Here is a 21,333-nt window from a genome sequence, read left to right on the forward strand (position 1 = left end):
GATCCATATTAACTGAGTTGAATTAATAAAGCCTTAACTTCTATTAAACCTTTCAATATGCTCCTGTTGTTAATAAAGCAAGTGCATTTGTTTAATATAAAGCCTTCTGCAACCTGTTACTATTTGTAACATGGTCCAGGCTCTGGTCAGTGTTTAAGGAATTATTTTAATTAGACTGTTCATTCAGTGGAAATACTGGAAGTCAGACTAGGAGGTGTAGATGGAGTTCCAGAGGAGCAGGGACACTTCCACACCTTCACAGAGCCAGTCTGTCTCAACAGTCGGGATCACTGGAGAGGTCTGGGGGGCAGTGGCTGCAGGGCCCCTTTCCCCACTTGGGGTTCACACAGGGGCTTCCCCCTCTTTCCTCCTGGTCTCAGACCCTCCAGGGAGGCAGAGTGAGGGCAGGGGGGCAGTTCAGGGAGCTGGAGCTCCGAGGATCCTCTGGCTGAACGAGCTCCCAGCCTGGAGGGACAGGGTTGGCTCTCTCCAGGGTGATCCCAGAGGCCAGTGGGCCATGGCCCTGGCTCCCCGTTATCCCAGCCCATCCCCGGGGCGTGGGATCAGCAGTTCCTGCCCACTCTGCAACCCCTGTGCCACGGGAAGATGAGTCACAGCCGGGATTTGTGCCTGTCCAGCCCTTCCAGGATCCCGCAGGGCACCAGCCCCTGGTGCTGGGGATGCTCCCGGGGCGGCTTCTGCCGGGGAGCCGGGAAAGGGCAGCGTGGGAGCAGCCCGGGGGAAGGTGGGTCACGGTTTCCATCCCGGGATGGAGCTGTGCGGCCTCTCTGGGGGCTCTCGGAGCAGGGCTGGGGATTAAGGGGGGCCCAACACTGAACTGGCAGCCCCCGTTCTCCACTAAACCCGAGAGAAGGCACTGCACTGGAGAACAGTCACTGGGAGAAGGTGATGATCAAGGAAAAATGCCTTAGAAATTTCCATTTTTAATCCAGGAGAGGGAGGACAAGAGATTAAGCATAAGTCTGTTCCCCAGAGCAAGCAGCTGGTACTAGAGGCACTTGTGACCTCCCCTCTCTCCTCCCCGAAGGAGAACCACCTCATGGCCCCTGTCCACCTCACCCGTGGAAGATGATGCTGAGTATGGGACTAATAACTGATTCTTTTGAAAAAGACTCTTAGAAATGGTAACTTCAAGTAACAGTTAAATGTACTTTAATTCCTTCACACAGAAGGAGAGCTTGAAGGTACAGCAGAGAAATTATTTCACTGATTTCAGTCTCTTTTTAAAAAAAAAAAAAAAAAGCATGGCTTCAAACTTCAGGAACAGTATCCAATAAACAAAGTACTATACCTATGCACCTGGTTGAGTGTGGTACAAAGAGCTTACAGATTCAAATGTCATAAATGACTGAGAAATCGATTCAGATAATGCTTCTTTACAGGGACAGAAACTATGTTGACAAGTATGAATAAGTACACAGATCATCTGTTTAAACTCAAACCTTTCTAACTATATTTACACACACACAGATGTATTTGTTTCCTTTGGCACTAGAAATTGCAGACAAAAGATTCCATTTTATAGCAATTAAAACTTCAAACTTAAAAATAACCTTTGAGCCAGTTAAGTCATAAAGCCCCAGCACAGTAGCTTCACTGTTATTAAATTGCTGCCAACTCTATGTTCTAACCCTGGAAATTCAGACCACAAAGCCTGAAGTCAGCATCCACCTGTGACAAATTTCACTTGGCAGAACTGGATGTGAGGAGCTCAAGCAGGGGGAATTAATGATAGACCAATACTTAATAAGAATGAATCTCCCATTATTTTCATCCAAGGTGGATGTCTACTTTTAAAAGCTCTTTATATGCATATAAAATAAATCAAGTAAGAAATGGACACCCATTACATATATTCAGCCAAATTAGACATGAACACTCAGAGCAAACGGTGGCCAGCTCTAGTATTTCTTCAGCATTGCAGAGAAATGTGTTAATCCCTACTCATTTCCATTGCTAAAAATAATAAAGATAATGCTTAACTAATATGGTGTATTCTTTTACCATCTTAGTTTACTCTTGAGCCATTGTCAGGAGTAAACCCTTAAGTTTCACAGGAAATTCAGTATTATCAGTACAGTAGCAAGAGTATTTTGGCACCCTGTAAAATCCTAAAGAACGTGCAAGAAAAATTTTGTAAGTAGCATTTAATTATCTAGACTTCTCATTCCTTTTTCCTGGTACTTGACTTTACAGAGCCTGAAGCCTTGATTACTTTCAGAACAGTTTTTAAAGGTTTTCTGCTAGTGGAACAACAACAGCACAATGTTTTTCCTAAAGCATTCAAGACTAGCAAAAGATTATTTTCCTTGAGAAACTACATAAAAACTAAGTAATGAGGCATCATGGCAAGTAACAGCACATCGACCCTTTACCACAGTAGGAAGCAATTTTCAATGTTACAACAAAAAGGAATTAAATGGAAAAGATCTAAAACTTTATAGGACTTCATAGGTTTTGTTCCTTCTCTCTCTCTAGTGGTAAGAAACCATTACTGGTCAACACTGTGCTTAGCTCTGCAAGCAGGATCAGATTTGTTGAGAGGGAATAAAGTACATGGTTGTCTTATTTCTGCATCGATCACATGAGACTGGACGTTGCATTGTCTCTGACAACTGGATGGGATCCAGGCTGGACCACACACTCACAGAATGTTTGCCCTCACACATTATTTGTGCACGTCTCCACCAGGGATCGATCGTGTCCTGCCAAGTGTATTTTTAAGCATCAAAACCAGGCTGAATTTGGCTGTAGCAAATTCTGTGAGGAAAAGGGATCAGAGCATATAACAGCAAGTCTTCCCAGAAGACAAGTCTTTTCTACACATCCAAAGAGCTGTTTGAATTTCAGATTAGCTGATACAACATTTTGGTTTTTTTTTTTTTTTAAATATTTCAAAAGCACAGCATGTTAAAACAACTTCCATTACACTTTGTGGAATACCAGTACCAACAACCTCTATGTGAAATTGTTACAGGCTTCTCAAATGCAGTCTCCTAAAATGAGAGTGTATCTAAAGCACATGTACACGCTGCTACCAAGGAAAGAAAGCAGGGAAGTAGCAACTTTTCTACATGAGCTTCACCAAGAATCTTGCTCTTTGAAATAGCCCAAATTAGCTTGCACTTAAGATTTATTTTCAACTGAAAAGACTTAAAAAACCACCCAAATCTTATTATAAGACCCCTTAGTGTCTTTGTTCTAAGCTTGCATGGTATTTTCATGCAAACTGATGTACTGGAGATACAGCACTCCAAGTTACTGCTCAAGAATTCTGAGAAGTTATTTTTCTTTTTAGTAAATCAGGAATAAAAACCTGTGTCTTCACACATGGTCCTACAAGAGTCAGTGTGCAGTAGGAACTACCAAAGGAAACACTTTCCAGGTTCTGAAATAGTAGAAACTAATTTAACTGATTATCAGTCCACACAACCACAAGGCTGCATTGCACTACAGAAATACTGCCCAAATGCCTCCAAAAATGCCTAGAAACTACAAGCAAGTTCTAAACAGGGTATTAAAACCGGTTTCTTTCAGTGAAGACCAACCAGCCCCTTTGTGTACACATTTAGTTTTATTGTAACAAAGCAACTTGTACACTTTAACGTTTAAAACTGAGCATCTTTCTTTCCTTTCCAGTGAAACAAAAAAAAAAAAAAAAAAAAAAAAAAGAATTTAAAAATAAACAAGAACAAAATTACAATAGAGAATGTCAATTCCAAATAAGATCCTACAGGTTCTGCTGATTCTCCATCAAGTGGCAGGGCTCAAAGTCATCATTAGGAGAAGATTTTATTTTAAAAGTGTCATCTTAAACTGCAAGGATGTTTGTTAAACATCACAATTAAACATGCCAAAGGAGAAGAAGCCATGTTGTCAAAATGCCCACTTAACCCACCCAAACATCTGAAACCCACCCCGGCTGACCTTCTATAACCCCATTTTTATTTTTATTTTTTTTTTTTTAGGTTTTTTCTTTTTTTTAAACAAGAGAAAGTAGACAGATACATGTTGGTAAATGCTAACTGTCCATATTCACATAGAGACACAGTGTAATCTCTGAGCCCAATATACAGAGAAAGAAGGAAAAAAGCTAGATTCTATGCACTACTACACAGGGGCCTAGCACTCTTCAGCTTCCAGCAGAGTGAAGGGAGCAGAAGGTTTTCTTTTTTCCCACAGAACATGGTGTGTTGATTCCATAAACAGTTTTTTGTTTTGAGACAGAAAGGGATAAAAATGAACTTGAAACAGAAACTGGTAGATTCTTTTCCACTGTGTTCTGCTCAAGGTATTTCCCCCAAAATAAATCGTGAACCATGGTGTAGAGGAGATAAAAAGAGACCTCAAGAGAACAAGGCGACTGAGCACAAGAAATAAAAGACAGCAACTTGCTCCCAGGGACTGGAGAAAAATTAAAAAGGTAAAAAGGGGGTTTGGAATCCATCAGTGTTCAATTAGTCATCTTCTCCTTCATCCTCCTGTTGAAAGATAAGCAACAATTAAAACAATCACTAAACTTCAGATAGCAAATGCAATGAGTGATCAGAGTCGTTGTACAGGCTACAGAGTTACTCAGTGTGTGCTGTAGGATCATCTCATTCCCCTCTTCACTACGGAGTGGGAAACACTTGCCCTGAGTGCCCAGAAATCCCTCAATACCTGGATGTCCCAATGAAAACAAAAAGGTTTGAGAAAAAACGTGACTTAGAATCACTACAAGCATTGAGATGAGTTTAATATTTGGAAAGTGAAGGGGTCATCTTTTTTCCCCTCATTTTAAACTGTGAAAATGCTTCAACTTTCACATGGCAAATTCAAGGTTACAAAATAAAGCCCAGAGCAGATCTCTCAGCGCAAGCAGTTTTTGCTGCTCGGACACCCCACACCCAGTTATGAGAAACAAAAATGTTTTAAGTTCCCAACACCCTGGATGCTGATCCTGGAATTCCACTTGCTACTTAAGGAAATTTTTAATTCCTGAACCCAACAGAGAGTCCTAGCTAAGCTGGCCACAAGCAGAAATAAACCAAAAAGTGGGAGGATGATTAGATGCATCAACAAAAGCTATTTACGTGTAAAACATTGCTAGAATGTTCGCTGAATAACTAAGAATTTTGTTACATCCTCGTTCTTCTGGAGCACCTCCCTTAGAAATTTACTATAACTACATATTTACACAGTGTTTCTCACATACACAAACATACTTATTACTACACTGAAACCACTCCACAAGTAGTGGCAGTTCTGTTTCTCCCCTCCAAACACCCTGAAGCACAGAAAAGAGCTATTTCACCTTGCTAACAACAGCCTGGTATTCTTACAAGATCACTCACACACCAGAGATGGATGGCATGAAGGGCAAAATTACTCACCTCTCCTTCCTCTCCCTCATCATCATCTTCATCTTCCTCCCCCTCATCTTCATCTCCTTCTTCATCAATATCCTCTAATCCTTCCTCCTCTTCATCATCATCGTCATCCTCCTCTCCCTCCCCTTCTTCATCGTCCATGTCAGGAACCTTAAAGACACATTTGCAACATCAACTACAGTGATCAAATTCCCTCTCGCTCTCACAGAGCTGCTGTGGGCCCCGTGTCCCCGCTCAGGGCTGGACCTACCAAGTAGTACTGCAATGGATTTGGCCAGATGTCATCCTTGATGACTTCTCCTAGTTCGTCAGCCCCTGCGTCAGAGTGGTCAGTGAACCAGGTGAAGAAGCTTTCTGGCTCTTCATGCTGCCTCTTCCTACTGGCTTTGTTCTGTGTCTGGCTTGAGCGTTTTGTCAGGTCCTGAAAAGCAAGTTAAGGAGTTTACTGAAGTTGTCTTGTTTTTTCATTTTTAGAAGCCTACTTGTCTAAACACACACAATAAGTCACCTTCTCCTCCTCATTCAGGATAAGTCTTTAAGAAACATTTGGAACCCAAACAACTCCCAGAAAATAGTGCATTTCTCATGAACATGAGAGAACAGTAAACCTGCCTGTTTCTTTCAATGACTTCCACAGAAACACTGAAAATTCACAGAATCCCACATCTGATTGATGTTTCTCTACCCCAAAGAAGCAAAAGTATGACAAGTATTTAATGATACACTGAATTTAAAAGGTCTCAACTGCTAAATGCTACTCAAGAGTAGCAACTGGATGCTACAACTACTAAATGCACCCAATTTAGGAAACAGGCTCCACACCTCTAAGCTCTGTATTTAACTTGAGATAAAGACCTGTCTGGGCCTTCTTAGCCTAAGGTTTCCTGCTTTGAAGTCTTCAGGCCATTCTTTGTAGTAAGTGGAGAAAAAAAAAACCCACACAAACCACTCAAACACAGGGTCACAAGAACATATGTGAGTTCTGTAAGTGTAGTAAGTTTGCAACAATCTTTTTGCCAAGCCTGAAAATTACTATCCACTATTTAAAAAAAATTTGTGATCATACAGTTACTCCAAACTTTTAGTATTTGTTTTCTTGAAAGAATCACATTTGTAGGTTTGAACTGTTTAACGAAGAACAACAGCAGAATTCAATCTGATTTTGTGGTATGTTGTAAGGATCACTTGACTGGTTTGTACAGGACTCTAAGTTCTTGTAGAAAAGTTCTAGTTCTCAATGAAAAAAGATTAAGTTTTCTCCTTGGTCTGAGGGTGACAAAGCAATAGCAACTTAACTGCGACCCTCAGTTCTACTTTTAAATAGTCAGTTCAAAACCTTCAGGGTAACATGAAAGTGCTTCCAACTTTTACAGAAATGAACTACAGCAAATAAATTATGTTTGAATGCTGCCTGGATTACAGGTATATCCACATTATTGTGTGGCTGCAACTTCTACAAAGATGTGGTGTCTGGAAATGAAGTCGAGGAAATAAAAATAAAATCAAATCACACCCCACTATCTGATCCCCAAACATCTGTCCTCAGAATTCCTTATTTAATTGTTATTTTAAGAAAACAACAGCAGTCTAGATGCTGACCAAGGAAGAGACAAACTACTGCACTTGGTAATTTCTCCACCTGGTCACACTTGTGCTTTCACTGTTTTAATGGTGGTGCTCAACTGAGCAAGAGAATCCACTATGGATCTCCATGGAAATGGGGTATTCCAAACCCTGCAAGATAGCCAAGAGCTATGTGTGCAGAGAAGTGCCTAGGGGAGTGAGAGGGGAAGAAAGAGCAGCTTCAATGCAAAGGAAAAAAGCAAAAGTTAGGTAATTAAAGTGATGGCATCACACAGCAGCATCAGCTCTCCCAGATGCTCTACATACCTTCCCAGATTTCCATTTGATCTCAGTTGATTTTGAAGAAGGGTCTCCACTTTCATTGAGGTGAAACTCTTTGGAGAGAACTTTATTTTCAAAGTAGGGATTCTCATCAAAATACTGCAGAGTGGAAAGCAAGGAATTAGAACCCAGAGAATGGCAACACACAGGCCAGGTCAAAGCTGGCACTAAATGAGTAACTTAAGAGATTAAGTTACAAACTAGAGCCCAACATGCAATTACATCAAAAAAACCCAATAAAATCACAAGCGAAGGAATCACATAAAGTACTTACAAAATCTATTCTGTAACCTGATTTGATGTCTTCAAATTCTGTCACCTCAACTCTGGTCAAGTAATGCAGTGCTTCCTCATCTTCTTCTCCCAGCAGTGCAGATACTGAGACAGAATGAGGAATTCCCACATTAACAAAGCCATGGAATGTACATCATGCAGGCAAAATACAAGAAACTGATAGTAAGATCAATCTTAAAAGCAACACATCTGTCCAAACCAGCTCCTTTAATTGCAGTTAGCAGCCAACAGACTATTTGCATTTGCTGAGGTGAAAACATTATATATTTGCTTGTTGCAGTTTAGTGTTAAAAGAGCAGCAAACACCATGTACATCCATGTACCCTTCTTTGACACAGATTTTCATGCCTGTTGTTTGCCCACTCTAAGCAGTCTACAAACTTGTTTTGCAGAAAGTTTATTGTGAAGAGTCCCAAGGAGCTCACTTCCAATTCAAAACACCCAAATAAACTAGAATCCTGTTTTTTCTTTTTACTTTAAGGGCCCAATGCACTGAGTAAAGTGGGAAAGTCGCCATTTAAAATGCAGGCATTTTAAGATTGAAGTATATTAGTAAACAAGATGTTCTTCTGTCAACAAGTGCTCGAAATAAAAAGCTTATAAAATGCAACCTAGGACAGAAAGGAAGTTTTTGGTATGACCAGTGACAACTGTACAAGACCCTCAGAGCTGCAAGACACCCATGTAACAAGCAAGCCAATATTGAACTTACAGGGAAATAAGGAGGGCTATTAAGAATATACCTTGTGGGTGGTTGACAAATGTTGTTACCCAGAAATTCGGGATTTTGGCGATCAACTCTGACCTCTTCTGGAAGAATGGTTGGCGGAGTTTGTTGTATTTCTGTTCTACTTTCAAAATTTCCTCACTGGCTTGTTCATTCAGTCTGTAACAGAAGGAGCCATGTTAACCACAGGCAGAGAACTGGGAGTTAAGGACACACCATAAGTAGTTAACTAAGGGCTGAATGGGTTTGGTAAGGTCAGTCTGCCATCTTTAACTAATGAAGTATCCCAAAAAACCCGAGGCCCAGAGCTGTAACAACTATTAAACACCCTGCCAGAAGAATCTCACTGGTCTTAATGGAACCTTCCCAACACACAATGCTTTGCCAGAATGGACCTCTATTTATGCAAAGCAAAGTAGTGTTTTACCCCTTACACATTTTGTTTGCAAAAGACCTGCAGATGGAGAACACACAACACCATCACCTGCTCTAACTTCTGGGCAGGCAAGGAAGCCACAGCAATTTTACACCCCATGCAAGTAAAATCTGAAGACATAACATTTGACTGTTGTTGTAAAAAGGGAAAGCCCTGACACTGCAACAGCTTCACAGGGTCAGAGCCCCAACAGTCACCTGCAGGACAGTGGGCAGGGAGAGAAGATCCAGGCAAAGACCCACAGCCCAGAGCTCTGACATATAAAACTAACATTTCAGAGACATTTTCTATGTGTTATTCTACAAGCACACTGATATTGTAATAAAAATATATAATAAAAGCCAACTTTTCAACCAAGTTCTTGGTTCTGCTTGCAAACAGGGAAATACTTTTGCCAGATAACACACACACGATCTCAAAAACCCAATAGAAAATACACAGCTGTTATCAAAACTACCACAATTAATTTAAAATTTTAAACTCAAGCCCTACCTTTTTAATTCTACACAATTAAGCAAGAAACCAGGACAGTTCTTTGTTTTTTTTAAAGCCTCTAATCAAGTCAGAACACATGTATGTCTTGGCAGAGTTCAAACAGAGAGAGCACTACTAAGCACTTAGTTTACTAAATATTTTTACTTTGACAGTTACACTTCCATTTCTGCTCAAACGTTTTAAAAATTTGATAGTGTTTACCTGTCTATTTCATTCTGTACTTCATCAATGTGTTCAATTGCTTCCTGTTGCTCTTTTTCTGAAAAACAAACGAAAATGTGTCAACATCCCTTCATTCTCAAGCCTGACAAATCACCTGGGGCTTCTCCTTCAGACCTTTTCTAGTGATCTACTGTAAAAGCACCCGGGGATTTCTATTAAATGTCAGAAGTCCTATAAGGCCTCAAAGCTTCAGCCTCACAGGGTGCACTGGGAGCTGATGAAGTGCAGGAAAGTTTGACAAAACGGCCCTAAAGTGAGTTCACCCCCAGAAAACCACAGCTCACATCCCCCTCCACAGTTTTACGAGCCAACTTAATTTAAAAGTCAACCGTGACACATGAGCAGCAATTTAATTAAAGCGTTGTAAGCCGCGTTTACTACGACCAACACATTCGAGGGAATGTGAAATAATTTAGAGAGGACTGAGATATCAATAGAAACAGCGCGTCTGGGCACACGCCACCTTCTAAACACCAAAGAGAACGCTCAGAAGGAGGGTTAGAAACAAAAAAGCCTCGAAAGCGGCAGCTCGCGGGTATTTTCTAACGGGCCCTTCCCCTGGCCGCAGGTTCGGCCGGGGCCGGGTTCTGGAGCGCTGTTTCCCCGCCGCGCGGGCGATGAATGAGCGGCCGCGGGAAGCGGCGGGCGCGGAGCAGCGCCCGGGGGCCGTGCCCGTCCCCGCCGCGGGGGCGCGGGACGCACGTGGGGCGGCAGCGCGGGCAGCGCCGCGGCCCCGGAGCGAGCCCGGCCTCCCAAACCCGCGGCCGCACGTGGGGCGGCCCCGGCCCCGCGTGTCCCCGCCGCCCCATCCCCGCAGCACCACGCGGCCGCGGGAGGCGGCGGCGCATCATGGCGGCGGCGGAGCGGCAGCACAATGAGGCTCCGCGGATGCCGCTCCGCGAGGGGCGGCGCGGGGGGGGTCCCGCTGCTCGGGCCGAGCCGCAGCGCCCCCCGCCCGGCCCCGCGGGGAGGGCGGCCGGGCCGGCGGCGCAGACAAAAGGGCGCTGTAACATGGCCTCCTCCCGCCGCCGCCGGGCCTGCACATCCGCCCGGCCCGGCCCGCGCTCCGCCCGCCCCCGGCGCGGCCGCGGCCCGTGCGGCGGGGGAAAATGGCGGTCGGGCGCGAGGCGGAGGCCGCGCCGGCTGCCGCCATTCCCGTCCCGCCCCCGGCGCGGCCTCACCTGAGGTCTCGTCGGCCCCATCGTGGTTGGAGTTCAGCTCCTTCTTACTGACTTTGGCCGCCGGCGCCGACATGTTGGAGGCTGCGGAGCTCGAAGGGCGGGAGGGAGGGGGGGCTGCAACGGGGGTGCGCGGGGGGAAGGGGGGGGAGCCGGGCGCTGACTCCTCCTGCTGCCGCTGCCGCCGCTGCTACCGCCGCCGCCGCTCGGGTCCCTCCGCCGCCGGGGCGCTCCCGCCTCCTCCGCGCGGTGCTGCCGGATACCAGGGCGGCAGCAGCGCCTCTCGCTGCCCTCGCACTCCTCACCCAGAGCCGCCACCGCCACCTCCTCCTCTGCTGCTGGCGAGGGGCGGGCACGCGGCGCGCATGCGCGGCCACCCCCCCCGCCCCAGCGCCGGGCCACGGCGGCCGCAACGCGCGTGCGCTCCGAGCCCCCCGCCCCGGGGCGCGCTGTGCCGCGGGCGTCGCGCTGCGCAGGCGCGGACGCGCTCTCCCCACCCCGCGCCGGGGAAGGCGAGGCGGGCCCAGCGCGCGCGCAGCCGCGGGGAGGCCACGCCCCCGCTGTCGCCCTGGAGCCGGGCGTTGATTGGTGAGGAGACTCGGTAGGGGGGCGTGGCCTCGGCGCGGAGACACAGAGGACGGCGCGCGCGGGAGGGCGGAGGGGTATGTGGGGGGGGTTTCGCGCCTGCGCGTGGCGCACGTGTCCGCGCGGACGCGCTGAGGCGCCGCGCGCGAGGCCCCAGGGGTGTGTCACCTCCCCCCCCACAGTCCCCTCACGGCCGCCCCCCCCTTCCGGCCCGTGTGCAGGCACCGACACACGGCACGGGGAAGGAGAAGGGGCAGCAATGGTGTTCGGGGGCACCTGTCTCCAGATGGTCCCAAATGGTCCCAAAAAGCTCCAGTGCTGCGTTTCCCCACCGCCAGAGGCGGCCCCTCTGGACCGGCTTCAGAACCACCGGCGAAGTCGTGTTTCCCCCTGGGAATGTAGTGATCCCTGTCTCCCTGCACTGCCTCCTTTAGCTGGGATGTGTCCCAAAGCACTTACAGAATCACCAAGGCTGGGAGAGACCTTTGGGATCATCCGGTCCAACTATGCACCAAGTGCTCTGTAACCCCTAAATCACATCACCCAGCACCACATCCAACACCTCCAGGCATGGTGACTCCACCCATTCCAATGCCTGACACCTGAACAGTGAAAATATTGTTCTGATATCTGATTTGAATTGCCCATCTCAGCTTAAGGCCATTTCTTCTGCTCCTCTCACTGAAGACACAGCAGAAGAAACTGGCCCCCACCACACTACAACCTCCTCTCAGGTAGTTGTGGAGAGTGATGAGGTCCCCCCTGAGCCTCCTCAAGACTAAACAAGCCCATATAAATAACTTGGTTGAGGGCACAGAGCCCTGTCAGTCACACCCAGCCTGTCACTGTGGGAGCACAGCTCCAGAAGGTCACGGAGCTGCCTGCCAGCACCTGCCACTGCACCCAGAGCAGCAGGACTTTAAATAACCCATTTTGTCCCTTTCCTGTCCACCTGTCATGGAAGAGCTCAGTGCAGCTTCACAGCTACAGCTTACCCGGGTTTGCTCTTAAAGGAACAGCCAAGTCACTCTTTTCTATTGAAATCAGCACCACATCAGTCATAGATGAGTGTTATGACACAGATCGGGCTGAGAAACAAGTACAGCTTTGAGGAAATAGGAGTTACCCATTTGTATTTGCTTCTCAGTCACACATTAGCCCATTCTCCCCTGCTTGTTTCCTCTTTTGCCTCATCAAATTGCCCTTACAAGGCCTGGATTAGTTCCTGCCTCCTCAGGGGTCTTGACTTTCGTTTTCTGGTTCCTACTCCCACCTGTTGCTTCCAAATCCCAATTGTTTTTTTCCTTTTGTATTCCCAGCTGTCACTTCCCACCATCTCTGTCTTTTGCTTCCACTGCCACCCACAACAGCTGCCACATGTCCAGGATTTGGGTTGTGCTTCCCTGGGCAAAGACCAGCAGAGAGGAGCTGCCATCCCTTCGTTCTCTGGTTTCACACACAGCCATGACCACCACTGGTCACAAAAGGGAAGCAAAGCATCACAGCTTTATAAATGCAAGATTATCATATCCTTCCCGAGAGGGGTGTCCCAAGGCCTTTCTGAAGCCCTTCACAGCAAGGTAACTCCTTTCATACTCTGCCTGCACCTCCCAACATCAATTAAAATGGATATCTTCCTATTCAGAAAAGGTAAGCTCGTGTGTAGGGCTTGGTTTTCTTCCTCCTGTTTCCTTTGGGTCTCTTGACTATGCAGGTGTATTTCCTTGGGGTTTCTTTTTCCTCATTTCTCACCTGTAATTTGCTGTTATTTTGTCTTTCTCTAGATTAGCCTTTGAAGGTCTGTAATTTGAAATAGCAGTGCAAAGTTTGAAGGCTACTTCCAAGCAGGAACATAACGATCCAAGCAGTATCTGCCAGCTCCCTACTAGAATCCCTTGTTTAGTCTATAAATTACCTGGTATTCCTGAAGTACATGATCAAGGTGATCCACTGATGTATCCAAAGTCAAGTAATCATTAATTTTAACTGCTATACTGTTAAAAACACATTTCCACTATCTGTTTATACTGCCCTAAAACTAGCTATTATAAAAGAAAAAAGTGCATATTAATTATATATATTTTAAAGAATGTAAATATATGCAAATATTAAAATAACAAAATATATAATAATATATATAAAATATTAAAATAAACATATTTCATTTTAGACACAAAATACAAACCTGTGTTTTCATATGAAAAAAGAAAGCAGAGGGTTCAGTTTTGGGGGAAGGAAGAGGTGTTCTTTCACATAGTTTCTTTTTTTTTTTGCTTGCTTGCTTCAGTTTAGTGCTGCTGATGTGCTGTTCCCAGCTTCCTAAAACACCTTTTGTCCTAACTCTTCCTCAGTTCTCTTCCTGTTACAAAAGTTATGTGAACATCAGTACATTTTCTCCAGTTCTACATCCCTTTCCTCCCACTAACCAGGTACTGTTGCTTTAACAGCCTGGATTTTCTCCTTTTCCAAACAGAGCCTTCCTTATACAGCCCAACCACGGTCTAACTTCTGGGGACATTTCATAAAAGGTCTCAAAACAACAGATGCTCACTTGCTGCTGGGGCTTGGCTCGAAGAATTTGACAATTCCCAGAGTGATGCCCTCTCTGCACTCTCCTCTTTGCTCTATGGAAAAATGAAGGAGTAAAACTAAGCCTCTGAGTTAGAGACATTGTTAAGCCCTGGGAAGGATGAGAGGAGAGCACCCAGTGGCTTCTGCAGCTGATTTCATTTAGTGTTTGTTCTTGCTGCTCACTCAGGAGGAACATGACTCAAATATTGTGAAAGAGCAAATGGCAACACAGCTCTCAACTCAGCCTGAAACTGCTCCTCTGTGTATGTACACAAACCCCACGGAGTTTCATTACAAAGGAAGAAGAGTGGTATCTGTGTGACACAAACCCTTGTTGTTACATGAGTTACCTGCTGTTACACAAGACTTTCAGAAATGACAGGTGATGCTCAGACCTAATACATAACTGGGTTTAATATCCCTGATACAGTAACAACAAAAAAAACCCCAAACACACAACAAAAATTTGAAAGTTTAATTGCTAAATATTCAGTTACCTCCTTTCACTTCTTTCTAATGTTTTTCATTTTCTAAACCTCTAAGGCAGTTTTAGTCCTTGAATAACTGTTAAGGGGATAAATGTACAGTTATAATCCTGAGATACAGGGAGGGGTGTGAATGTATTCAGAGAAGATTTACATCCTTCTTCTCTCATCTTCTTGTAAGACCTTTATCAACTACTCTGATTACATCAAACAGAACAGTAACATTTTTCCCTGAACTGCACTGTCCAAGTAGCTGTGCTGCCTATATCACAAACAGCTCATTCCTCATATTACATTACATATTACAAATTACAGAGTCAGGATTCTGGCTTGTGTTTGAATTTCAGGCTGCACAGTTCAAGCTGCAAAACTGTGGCATCTTCCACATGCAGTGCCTGAGTACTGAGTGCTCACAAATCAGGGAGTTACATCTTTGCAGCCTTCCCATGGTAATGACTTTGTCAGGCTAATTAATAAAATTGGGGGGATTTGGCAGCAGCTGATAATGATTAATGGCCTTACAATTTAGAGAGTGTAGAAGCAACTGCATGTTTTCCTCAAGAATTGACTAAACAGAGCTTCTTTGTAAAGGAAATCTTATATTTGCTCCTTGAGGTGAAAGTTCAGATCTCCCAATATATCTATCCGTGGTTAGGTGTGTTACTACAAGACAGAGACATGATTGGTAATCATGATTAATTCCTGGAATTCGAAGTCAGCTGTAAATTTTAAACACAAACCCCTAGTTTGGCAAATGAAATCAGAAAATGTGCTAAATCCTCTCAGATCCAATGTAGTGATGTGTGGAAGAAAGAGCACATTTCCTCCTAAGTATTTCTGCAGTGCAAAATGGGCATATAGAAAATCATGCAAGTCAATATAATTAGTAGCAACTCACAGTTTTACCTCCTTCCATCCCAAAGAATCTCACAGCCTTTATGGAGATTGTAGTAGAGAAATACAAACCAAGGATCATTTTACCACCCCTGAAATGCAACCAACTGCTTAACAATTGTACATCTATGCTGGGAGCCTGGTCTGCCACAGGAAACTTGCTCTGGATTAGGAACAAAGGTTCCCCCTTGGAATTTTTTAGACTCTATGAAATTTATGAGTATGAATATTAATTTTGTAGAGTCTATGAACACTTTTAAATGACTGGGCACACCAGTGAGTTGAAGGCACATGTGGAGCACACATAAGCTTGGACTTGATAGCAAAGCCTGACTGGCATATCAGGGCTGGCTGGGAGCAGCAGGGGCTGGTTTGCTGTGTGTGATCAGTGTGACAGCCCTCAGGGACCGCTGAGCCTCCCCGGCCCCACAAACAGTCTGGCACAGCCATTAACCAGGCAAATACGTCCCCTCCAACTGTTTATTCATCACTCCCGTTAGAACTGAATGGTGAGATAATGACAGAAGAATCTTCCACGTGTCCCTGCAGTTGTTGCAGTTTAAACCTTCGGATGAAAATATTTCGGGGCTGATAAGTGGCTTGAAGCAGGACAGCAGGTCAGTGACACTGACAGCAGGCAGTGACTAACAGTGTGTAGCTGAATAAATCCAGTGATCCTATTTATATTGGGGTTTATTTTTATTTTTGCTGAAATTCCCATTAGACATGGTTGCTAAACCTGATTTTTACTTTTTCCTATAGCAACATTTTTAACTTACCAGAGTATCTGCTTGGAATCCCTGAAGAGATGGATGGTCATGTGCTCACTCCCAGGTACCAGAGGCAAAGAGGCAGGCAAAATATTCTGAAAAACCTTAAATGAAATTGAAAGGCCATGAAACCTAAGCCACTTCTGTACATGAGACATAAGCTTTGTGGGTGCTTAAGAATGTTTTGTCCATATTTTGCAGATAAGGTGTACAGTTGTGAATTTTGTTATTAGAGCCAGTCCATCCTGCAGTGAGGCAATAGTAGACTTCAACCAAGCTCAATACAGCTACAATTTCACAAAAATGTTTGAAAAACCAGATGTTTATTTGAAATCAGCTGGTGATTAAATGGTATATGTTGTGGTTGGGTTTGTGTCTCCATCTGAGGCTTTATTTTGCTACAGATGCTGTGCGTAATGAAAGCTCTCATGAGAAAAACTGAGCACTGACAAGAAGTATTCCTAGGTAGAATGATCAATCACAAATAAATACACTTTCAAACTGGAATACCAGAGGATTTATACTGGGAGTTGTTCTGGAATACTTGTGCCAACCAAATTTTTATGTAGAAGGCCCTGAAATAATTCCCAGGGGAAGTAGCTCCTCAGTTTCCTTCAGTGATGCTCTATCTGAAGTAAGGCTGAATTTCCTCTCAGAAGCTCTTGTGCTAGAGAGGATTTCTAAGGAAACACAATAAATATAGATAAAAAAGCATAGAAGTGACAGTAGTAAAAATTGAAATGAATGCTGAATTGAAGCTTTAGGATAACTAAGGAAAAACTGTACTTTGTGCTTCTGTGAGTTCTCCTGCAAGGAGATGTACAGAAGATCCCCTCCCTCTTCTCCACTCACAGGGAAATTAAAAGGGAGCCAACATTTCTACAGAGACAATTTACAAATGTTTGCTTTCCAGGATTTTAACTCTGGCCAATTCTCCAAACTCTTATTTATCATCTCCTCAGTCCTGCAGCAGGAAAACTCTTGCTGAATCCTAAGCAAAGTTGAGTAACACTTCTAGATTTGGTCCCTCAGGAATAGCAGTAGAGACAGATTTTACACTCTGTATTTCATCCATTGTCTTCTTACCAAGTGGCAGCGGGTTTTGTGGGAATCATTAAAAACTTCCCTTGTGATGCAGAGCACTATTGATATTTGAACTCTCAGGGGGAGTAACCTCTGTCTCTATCCAAAAAGCATCAGATTAAAATAAACACAACATTGCTCAGTGAAGAGTGAGGATGTTAATGACAATTCTGGGGTTTGAAGATGGCATTACTCAAACATTTGCAGCGTGTCTTGAGGCCCGTGTAGGAGTGTGGTGACAGGAAAGGTGAGACAAAAGACAGGCAAACATGTAGGAATCTGTCATATACAGGTTTTGCTGTAATAGACATTGTACACATTGTTCTTTTCATCTGAGAATGTCAAAGCTCATTAAAAAAATCTAGTTAAATATAAGAAGCTCTGGGAGGAAAGTAATTCTTTTCCTGGTAGGTGAACAGAATGCCAGAGTTATTCAGTTATTGCTCATTAGAGCTGGAGACAGAACTCAGGAACAGGACAGGGCTCCAACTTGGGCTGCAGAAAGTGCTGCACGAGTTGCTGACAATGAAGATCTGGGAGTGGAATTTGGTTAATTGTGTCAGTCTGTAGGAACAGTTACTATTTTTTTGGCACTATATAGCTCTGAGAGTCCTGAGAGTCCTGCAAGGTGTTACCTGCTCACAAAGCAAAGAGGTGGCTCTGGCATGGAGGAATGTAAAGTCTTTCAGGACATAGTTTGATAACCCATTTTTTGGTAGAAATTCCTACTTATGCATTCCCCACCACACACTCCTGCCCTCTTCCCCTTCACACTGTCCCTGCATTATGCCAGTGCTTTTTTTTTCCTGGTGCAGCCCTATGTTAAATTGAATTAGGGAACTGATTTCAATTAGAAATAGTCCCCATAAACTCCATTTATTTTTAACTTAGACTAGTACTCTGAGCTGGTTCCCTGGTGCAGATGCATGAACAATATCACAAGAAAGAGAGTCCCTTGAAGGGAGTAATGAAGGAGTGAGGAACATGTTGCACAAGTCTCACTTAGAGGTGTTTGTCCAACTGCCCTTAACTGAGCCCAACCATGACAAGGTTCTAATTGCAACTGGTGTGAAAAAACAGCTATTTTTTTGGTAAGTTTTGTTTAAATTAACACAAGCAAGCGGAATATATCAATAAACAAAACAGCAGCTCTGCCACCTCAGGTGATCCTGGAAAAACTTTTAGAGCAGAATTTGAGATCATTGACAAATCATCATCCTTCCCTTTTCAAAGTCAAAACAAAGGAAATAACCTTTAAACTCCATGTTTGTTTTCACAGGGTTATGACTGGAAAATAATTTCATCTGCCTTTCTAAGGGGGGGTGGGGTGGGATTAAACAAAGTCGAGACCATTTCCCTCCCACCACAGCCATACATTTATTATCTGACTCACCACTTCTGGGACTCCTTCTGGCAGCTCTGGCTTTATTGCACTGAAAACTCAAGCCTGTGAAAATATTCCCTGTTTTCAGGTTACTTTGTTCTCTGTTTCGTTCAGGTCAGTATTCCCTCCTTTAGGGGTTTGGAACTAAACCTTCAGTAAGAGCTGGATATTGTGGCTCTTAAGCCTTGTGGATTGGGAAGGAAGGGGGGAGGGAAGGAAGGGAAAGCAGAAATGAAGGGGGAGGAGAGTCCATATCTGAAGAGAGATTCCAGGCTAGAGAAATTTTCCTGACATCCATTCAGTTTCCAGCAGAGTCTCCTTCAAGGGCTTTTCCTGAGATCCAAAGGCCCTTCCAATTCACAGCGGCATTTCCATGCAAGTTCCCCTCTGGGAGCTAAGGTATAACTGCACTCCTGGATAATAATCCCAAAGAACACCACCAGCCTCCCATTGAAATGTCAACTAGGCACTCCTGTTGTAGGGAGTAACAAAGAGATGCTAATATAATTAATTATGAAGCCTCGGGTACCCTCATTAACACATCTTTAGTGCCTAGATCTTTGAAAATCAGCTGTATAAAGTGACTGTCAGAGTTAATTCCTTATAAATTGCCTCCTGTCACATCCCAGCACAGCAGCAAGTTCTCTCAGGCCTTGGTGCTAAGAAATCTGGGTGGTTTTTTTTTAGTTCTGATGCAGTTATATCGCTGTTATTAAAGGTATAAGCTGTTGCATAAGCAGGACTTTGTCAGGCTGGAGTAGAGAAAAATAAAAATGCCTTTAGTCAACCCAGCTTGCACAGTTGGGGGCATAAATAGGAAAAGTTCCAGTCAACTAGATGGAGAACTAAGGACAAAAGAAAAAAAATAAAAACCAGGACTGAAAGGTGTCACATAATCTGGCATTAAAATGTTTCCGGACCTTTTTTTAAATTTGGGGATCGCAGCCAGTTTATGGCTCTCCCTCCTCCTGCTGCCTTTACGACAGCATTCCAGCTCCAGGCCTCATTCCAGAGCATCCTCCCTCCCCTCCACTCCCAAATATATATTTCAATAGGCTTAGGCTTCATGGAGTTCCAAAACCAGCATGTAATTGGGGCAATTGTCTTTTACACTCCTCCACAGAGAGCCACAGTCATGCAGCTTAAGCCCTGTTTTGTCATGTTTTCACTCTTTTTTTTTTAAGTGGGACTGAGATCAGTTTTTGTGTTAGGAACACATATATAGTGAAGAAAAAAGTTACAGAAATGGGCTGCATTGGTGGTTCCTCCTGTGATTTCTGAGTCCCAGACTGTCACTGCTACAAGATAAAGGGAGGCGATAAAAGGAAAGTGATCCTTACAAATCACTTGGCATTTTCTGCAGCAGTTGAAACACTCACACTGACACATCCAATTTGTCTGTACAAGATATTCTGCTTCTCTTCATCTTCCATGTGCTTTTGAGAAGGTGATAATCTTCCTGCAATGCATAATTTTGTGAAGTTAGCTCTGTGTGTTTGTATAATATGCTCCAGGACCCTTTGGGATCCCCGTTGTACTTGGGATAACAAACCAATCAAAATGAGCTATTTTTATTTGCCATTTCAGAAGTGGCTTTCACACTAAGTGATTTTGCTGGTCTAGCTAGCGTGGCAATATGCAAATTCTCTAAATGGAGGTGAAATTTCTACCAGTAAGAGGAGTCCTTGCAAATCTCTTTCTTGCTGTATTAGTTGACATCATGGTAGGAGCATTATTTTATTCTCCACTCTTACATTACATCTCTGTATTCCAGTAAAGCTATGATGTATTTACTGATCACTCATTGTTCATAGAAATAATGTTTAAGAAATGAGAGTAGCATGCTTGAAATTAAACAAATATACAGATTTCTGAAGAGCAATCAAGAACTATCATGCAAATTCTGCTTGCTTGCTTTACATAAGCACAGATCTGATGGTCCCAAGTGGGATGTAACTACTTATTTCTGAATGTCCTTTTTTGAATCAACACTTCTGCAAAGGAGAACTAGTTCTATTCAGATGAGCAATACCTGTCCACAATGCCTCCTGAGATAACCAGCTGCTTCAGACATAGCAATTAAAATTCCAGTAGCTGTTTGAGATAGTGGACATAGTACGAGTTGATGAAGTGATGTACAGAAGAGATAACTAATTTTTAGTCATGCATGGTTACTGAAAAAGGGATTCATTTAAGGGATCTCGTTTTTTCAGCACTGCAAAGGGTCAGGTCCCTTTTAGCAATGGCACAGCAGATTGTACCTTTATGTCTGGGATGAAATACTGGACGTGCTGCTACGAACTCAGCAGGAACTGGAGGCTGCTGAGCCCAAACCAGGAGAGACACTGCCAATCACCCTGTGACATCCCCGAGGCCCTGCCCAAGGCAGAGGCTCCCAGCTGCCACCAAGTTCAGAGCCCCATGACAGCCAGGATTCGGGATCCTGAGCCTTTCACAGATGCCTCCTTGGACAACCCCCGGGTGCTCGGCCCCGTGCCAGCCCCACTGCAGTTCCAACCCCGCTGGCAGTGCCTTTGTGCCCCTGTGGTGGTGACTTGCTGCCACCTGCCACAAAACCTTCCCCCAGCTCCTTCCTGGTCTGGTTACACTCCACTAAAATCTTTGTCTTATTATTAATCATCAAGGAAGGAATGTGGGGTAAACAATACCTGCACAGAGAAAGGAATTGCACCCATATTTTATGAGTCCCCTACTGTAATTCTGCAGAGCACAGCAGATCCATGATTTTAATGGAAATGGATTCTTTGGATAATGTATCATGTCCCTGTGTAACAGGACATCAGAAATGAGGCAACATGTTTTCTGATGAGAGGGAGAAATAGGTTTTTAAAGCAAAAAGGGTACAGCATTTGCAGGGACATTTTGGGGTGGAAACAGGAAAAAGAAGGTC

General features: G+C 44.2%; 1 protein-coding gene and 2 long non-coding RNA genes across 4 annotated transcripts; 1 reads left to right on the forward strand and 2 right to left on the reverse strand.

Moving 5' to 3' along the window:
• Nucleotides 1–3,794: 3,794 nt before the first annotated feature.
• Nucleotides 3,795–11,032, reverse strand: SET (SET nuclear proto-oncogene). Its single transcript, XM_064676992.1, is given in 10 exon segments — nt 3,795–4,502; nt 5,397–5,543; nt 5,644–5,814; nt 7,284–7,397; nt 7,573–7,676; nt 8,336–8,478; nt 9,452–9,509; nt 10,654–10,789; nt 10,792–10,944; nt 10,946–11,032. Coding segments are annotated over 10 exon segments (1,122 nt in total). The 5' UTR covers nt 11,018–11,032; the 3' UTR covers nt 3,795–4,478.
• A 2,475-nt stretch (nt 11,033–13,507) lies between these two features.
• On the reverse strand, nt 13,508–19,886 carry LOC135425088 (uncharacterized). 2 transcript variants are annotated; one of them, XR_010435461.1, is made up of 5 exons: nt 19,802–19,886; nt 19,664–19,720; nt 18,432–18,485; nt 15,965–16,059; nt 13,508–13,594 (listed from the first exon to the last, which is right to left on the reverse strand). It is a non-coding gene; the product is annotated as an uncharacterized LOC135425088 (long non-coding RNA). The 2 variants fall into 2 exon arrangements; XR_010435462.1 differs by having other exon boundaries at nt 18,432–18,500.
• On the forward strand, nt 14,106–16,324 carry LOC135425089 (uncharacterized). The gene is made up of 3 exons (XR_010435463.1): nt 14,106–14,188; nt 15,948–16,019; nt 16,157–16,324. It is a non-coding gene; the product is annotated as an uncharacterized LOC135425089 (long non-coding RNA).
• Nucleotides 19,887–21,333: the final 1,447 nt, after the last annotated feature.

This window comes from Pseudopipra pipra, chromosome 20 (assembly GCF_036250125.1).
Source record: "Pseudopipra pipra isolate bDixPip1 chromosome 20, bDixPip1.hap1, whole genome shotgun sequence".
NCBI classification, from domain to species: domain Eukaryota; kingdom Metazoa; phylum Chordata; class Aves; order Passeriformes; family Pipridae; genus Pseudopipra; species Pseudopipra pipra.